This window comes from Euphorbia lathyris, chromosome 2 (genome assembly GCF_963576675.1).
Source record: "Euphorbia lathyris chromosome 2, ddEupLath1.1, whole genome shotgun sequence".
In the NCBI taxonomy this organism is placed as follows: domain Eukaryota; kingdom Viridiplantae; phylum Streptophyta; class Magnoliopsida; order Malpighiales; family Euphorbiaceae; genus Euphorbia; species Euphorbia lathyris.
This window is the reverse complement of record NC_088911.1, coordinates 12,083,607-12,089,875: the sequence shown is the minus strand read 5'-3', so window position 1 is coordinate 12,089,875 and position 6,269 is coordinate 12,083,607. Positions and strand designations below refer to the sequence as shown.

The 6,269-nt window shown below is 29.9% G+C and overlaps 1 protein-coding gene across 1 annotated transcript; it reads right to left on the bottom strand.

The window, feature by feature from the left end:
* Positions 1-3,990: 3,990 nt before the first annotated feature.
* On the bottom strand, positions 3,991-6,031 carry LOC136217258 (cyclin-U2-1-like). Its single transcript, XM_066003852.1, has 2 exons — positions 5,497-6,031; positions 3,991-4,509 (listed from the first exon to the last, which is right to left on the bottom strand). The coding sequence occupies exons 1-2, from the start codon at positions 5,922-5,924 to the stop codon at positions 4,242-4,244; spliced, it is 696 nt and encodes a 231-aa protein (XP_065859924.1). The 5' UTR covers positions 5,925-6,031; the 3' UTR covers positions 3,991-4,241.
* Between the last annotated feature and the right edge of the window lie 238 nt (positions 6,032-6,269).

The window sequence follows — 6,269 nt, the reverse complement described above, 5'->3', positions numbered from 1 at the left end:
TTCGTGACAGTGAAGATTAACTACAGAAATCAGAATATCCAGATAAGGTTTTTCTATATATATATATATATATAATTATTTCAATTTGAGAGTCAATATATATTGTGTTACATGGAGAGGATATTATTCTATATACATATATGTATAGATCAACAAATAAATTTTTATTAATTGATCTATCAATTAGCTCGAAAATTTTGCCAGGTTGTTAAGGCCATTCTTTTAGTGGAATATAATTTGATTTATATTAATAGTTTTATGGGTTAAGGTGCAAAAATACCCCTAACGTTTTGGATCAGGAGCAATTTTACCCCTAACGTCTAAAATGGTGCAATTTTACCCCTAACGTCTAAAATGGTGCAATTTTACCCCTAATGTTTGTAGCCAAGAGCAATTTTCCCCTAACGTTGATAAATTGGTTCAATTTCAGACACACTTATAAAATACAGTCATTTTTTTCTTTATTTTGCACCAATTGCATATCAATTTGTTCTAAAAAAAGGATATAATGTTTTTTGTAATTTAATAATAAAATTGGAGATTAATATTTATAAATTCGGTGATTTTTTTGAATTTTTTGTTTTTTTTTGTCTAATTCGTACAAACGACAATATACTTTTAATTTTTTTCTTATTTTTTTCACATCCCAACATATGTTTGTGATTTGTTACTGATAAAATAACGCATGTGTGAAGTGTAGATGACAAGATTCATGACCGAGAAGACAGTTTGATGAATTATCTCTCAAATTGACCCAATTTATCAACGTTATGGGTAAAATTGTTCTTGACTTCCAACATTATGGATAAAATTGCATCATTTTAGACATTAGGGGTAAAATTGCTCCTGGCCCAAAACGTTAGGGGTATTTTTACACCTTAACCCTAGTTTTATAAGGTTTGTAACGATCTGATTCGAAATGAGTGATGTTTGGATAGAATGTCTAAATAAGAAATAACTTTAAGAGATGACGATGGGAGTATAAAATAATTGATTCCACGTCGAAAATAAAGAGCGAGTCAATGTACTTTATTAGCAAAAAACATAATTAAACCCCTGAACTTTACCCATTTTAAGGATTAAGCCTCTGGTCAATTATTTTTCCACATTGAGCTTTTGATCATTGATTCTGTTATGAATTCGGCCCTTATTGAACTTTTTCGTCGAGTTTGGACGGCACGCATTGTTAGGGCGATCCGGCCTATTGACGTGGACAAATAAAAATAAGAGTTTATTGACTAAGATAGATAGAGAGCAAAAAGTAAAAAAAAAAATTACACAAATCAATTTACATTATGTTCATCCAAGCTATATCTTCTCATCTCCCATTTTACGATTTTCAATATTAGAATCGCCAAATCAATCTTCTCCTTTCTTAAACTCGACGAAAAAGTTTAATAAGGGTCGAATCCATAACAGAATCAATGATCAAGAGCTCAATGTAGAAAAATAATTGATCAGGGGTTTGATCTTTAAAACAGGTAAAGTTGAGGGGTTTAATTATATTTTTTGCCTTTATTTTATGCCTTGTTGCTTTGAGCCAAATTATAAAGGGCTTTTTTTACATATGATTTTCATGATTTTATATGCTAATTTAAGAATTCTAGACTTCAATTTATAAATCATAAATCTTAAAAAATATATCATAAATTCATAATTTATAAATTTTAGTCTTTAAAATGTATTATAAATAATGGGTTAGGCTATACTTACTTTGTTTTTTACAAAGTAAGTCTTACTTTGTTTTTTCCATTATTAGATGATGATGAATTTTGATAAAATAAGCTCATTCAATAATAGAAAAAACAAAGTAAAACTTGCTTACAGAAGACATAATAATTATTATCATTTTACATAGTTTGTAGATAATTTATGAAAAGTGAATTTCTGTGTAATTTTCCTATTATAAATACATTAAATTATGTGGCATGTGTTATTATTTTCCTTCTACATAATATTGTGATATTGGACTCAAAGATACGCAATCAACATGAATTGCTAGCATAATTTTATTTTTCTGGATGCTTATAATTTGATTAGATCTTCAAATCAAATATTTAATATAATTAATTCCATCAGGGTGGATGTGCTAATGTTAGAGATTGTGAAATACTTATTTGTTTTAGGCTTAATACATCATTTTGGCCTCTGAATTTGTCTAAAGAGTTTGATTGGCCCTTTGAACTTTTAAAGTGTCTCGATAAGCTCCTGAACTTGCATAAGATGTTCAGTTAGCCCCCTGAACTTACGTAAAATGTAATCAAATGATCACTCGATTGTAAAAAAAGTAAGTTAAATGAGGAGATGTATTCTACGTGTCTTAAAATGTTATTACATAATTCAAGAATAGATTAAAAATAAAGTTATTACTTGCTCAACTATAAATTTTGTATTCTCTAATATTACAACCGCATACCCCCGATCTTGATTATTTTACTCTCTTTTTTAGACGCGTACAATACATTTTCCGCATTAAACTTACTGTTTTGCAACCAAGTGATCAATTGATTAAATTTTACATAAATTTAGAGGGCTAACTGAATATTTTATGCAAGTTCAGGAACCAATCAAGCTTTTTTTGGATAAGTTTTGGACAAAAGATGTATTAAGCCTTTATTTTATGAGCTCAAAATTTTAGTTAGTTGATACTCTTATATCAAAAGATTTAGGATTTTGTTTGGTTTGATTGTTGTTATTGGTTATATGTTGTGATTGATAGATCATAAAAAATTAATTGATTTTCTTTTTAAGTAGTTTTTTTTTAATTCTAACTATATATATATATATATATACCAAAAACTCGTCCTCAGTTCGGATTGCAGGCTGCAACTCGCCTGCATGAAGCCGGAATCGCTAGTAATCGCCGGTCAGCCATACGACTAGCAGTTCGTCCTGTTAATCCTCCAGGACCCATCAGCTGCATACATCACTGCACTTCCACTTGACACCTATCGTAATAATAAACGGCTCGTCTCGCCGTGACCTTCTCTTGAATTCTCAAAACTTCTGTCACTCCATCCCCGCAGGGGCAGAGAACCCGGCAAAACTACAAATATTGTTAACCAAGGAAAAGAATTTGTGGTAAAGACAAGATATGCTTAGACTAGAAAAACCCGTGCTAGAAAACATAAGATAATATATATTTTCTTTTTTTGAGTACGGGTTTATATATATATATATATATATATATATATATATATATATATATATATATAAACTACAAAGAGAAGAATCCAATGTACATTTAATAAAAATAAATTAACATTCTTATAGTTTTATTTACTTATTAAATTTGAGCGTGATATACAATTAAGGTCGTAAAAAGGTTAGGCGTTAGTCTGGTGAATAAGATTTTTAGAGATTAATCAAATTCATAATTTTGTATTTTCTTTCTTTTTTTTTTTGAGAAAAAAGGTAAAAGTTTAATTTATAGAAAAATTAGTGCATCACCGTATAAGTAATCAAAAAAATTACGATCCAAAAGTACATTAGATAAGCTTCAATCTACATCTTCAATTTCATAAATCATGATAGCGCAATACTAGACAATGCTTGAACCAAATTTGGCACAACAATAAGAAACACGGTCCATCCAGAATTGACTCCAGCGTAAGGGATTCGGATTTTGGCAATCTTATAGCCTGTTTGATAATTCATTTCAACATTTTAATAGTAAGTATTTATTAATTTTTAAAAACCACTTAAAAATTTTAATGACATAAATAAAAATTATTTATTTATTAAGCCAAAATATTTCCCTTAATTCTAATCAAATGTTTACCTTTACTATTTAGGATAAAACAATTAAAAATATATATTAAAAGAAAGAACCAATTAGTGAGAGTGTTTAGTAAGACTCAAACCTAATTATTATTTTTTTACAAACTTATTATCAATTGAGTCACAAACCATAGAATATAATAAACTATTATTTCAAAAATATTAAAACAGATAAATAAATTAACACATAATGCTATTAGTTACTCATATGATAAATAATATTTCCTTGCAGTATAAAAATACAAATCATACTCATAAAACTTCTGATATGATAACACGATTTGATTTACAAATAACACGATTTGATTTACAAATATAACTCGTTTTGAAACTCTTACTTGGAGGGAATTTATAAATTATAGTACATTTCAATATGTACATATATATACCCTTTGATTTCCTATTAATGGCAGAAGAAGACATTTTAAAAAAAAGAAAAGAATCTTCTTCCAAATTATAAATTACAACATAATCCTTGCAATTTGATTAATGTATCTTTTTTGTCCATTGGGTCTTGATTTGATTTCTTCAGCACATCTCAAGGTCTTTTCAATGTGATAGCCTCCTCCAATGCTCACTTCCCTTTCTAAATGGCAACAATAACTCTCAAAAACACTCACATTCACATGTAATTTGAAACCCATCAAGAACAGAAATTCTACTTCCAATCTGTTCAATTCTATCTTGCTCAATCCCCCTACTCTTGCATAGTATGAATTCCTGTAATTCCTGTTTCAAGAAAAATAAACCCACATCAGAACTCGAATTTTTAACCGTAAAAATAACTCATCGCAAAAAGTATTTGAAAAAATATAGTGTTTCCCATATAGTTCATTAAATAATTAATGTGGGACATCTAATATAACATCTAGACCGTAGGATGGGGCGTGAAACAAATATCAATAGGGTAACTTGCCGATGAATACAAAGCAAGAAAATTGTATAGCTCTCTATCAAGCAATGCGTGATATCTAATACGCAGTCTCATGTTCAAAACTATCTCTCAAGTGCAAAAGAAATATTTATGACTGAACAAACATTTTTTTGTCATTATTAATGATTAGTTGGTTTGATTTTTTTCGGATTTTTTTAGTTGGGTTTTTTTTAGTTGATCTCTCACCCAATTAAGGTCTAATGCGCCCACGGATGGATCATGGGGGTTCAGCGGGGTTGAGTACCTGTTAGCCGCTAGAAAACGTCAAATTTTTTTATAGAAAACATCAAACCGGATTTATAGCTGAGTTATTAGTCACTGAATTGATCGAACCGGATTACGTAATAAATAAATAAATTTAGTACCATTTTTTAAACTCTAATGCAACATTTTTTCGGTCCGAGTTTCATAATATTGGTAAAAACATGAAGAAAATGTCAATTTGGCACCTATATGTTATAATAAGCACTTTTTTTTTAGTGAATCTTGAATCTATCAACCCCCAATTAAAGTCTAATGCACACTTGGGAGATTCGAAGTCGAAACCTTTACTCCAAACAACTTGAGACTCTTACCATTCAAATTAACTTTAATCGGTTGGATGACCCAACAGTAAGTGTATCTATTTGTTTCATCTTTCGGAAATACTTTTCTACCCTTCAATTTCAAATACGAGATTAAAAGTGTTCGGTAAAAATTAAATATCTATTACCTATCCTCTAACAAACAAACAAACAGTAAAATTAGGATTAAAGTAGAGAGAAAGAAAAAGGAAAACTCACATGTCTTCAACATATTTAGAAGCAACCATGATCGTCGTAATCAGAAGCCGATGAACATTCCTCGAATTGATTCTGAATCCAGGATTCGCCTGGCAAAATCGATCTATATAAACATACGCCACAACATAAACAGAAGGTCCAGCTTTCGTATATCTAAAAATCCTCTCTAGATAAGACTGAATCGTCATATCCGGCGTCTCATAGCAATCAAAAACTCCAGTTCTCACATCTTTCGACACCGCCGCCGACGCCGCCGAACAATTCTTCACGATTCTCTCATTTCTCGCCAAAGTTCTTTCAATCAGAGAAGCAAGAACAGAGACAACTAACGGCGTATTCGAATCGTCTTGGTATGAGTAAGAATAGAGATCCGATCGGAGTTTCCTCGGAGAAATTGCGATCGAAGAAGAAGAAGAGGAATTAGCCATTTCACTGAATTTCAACTAATTTCAGTTGAAGAAAATGAAGTTTGTTTGGTAGAGGTTTAAGGGGGAATTATATAGTGAAGTTAGGTATAGTATAAACCCAAAAGACAAAAGTATTTAGTGAATAAAAAAAAGAAGAAAGGGCATTGAAATAGGACCATTTGGAAAGTGGTTGGAAGCAAAGATAATATCAAATTATAAGATTTGATGTTTCCTATATGTAATGCCAAAGTACATCAAAACAGCTAAGCTTTCTTCTAATTTACTAATTAATTAATATTACATTTATAACCCTTACAATAAAGTGTTATGAATATTATAGTCTATAAATTTCATTTTTTAGTAAAA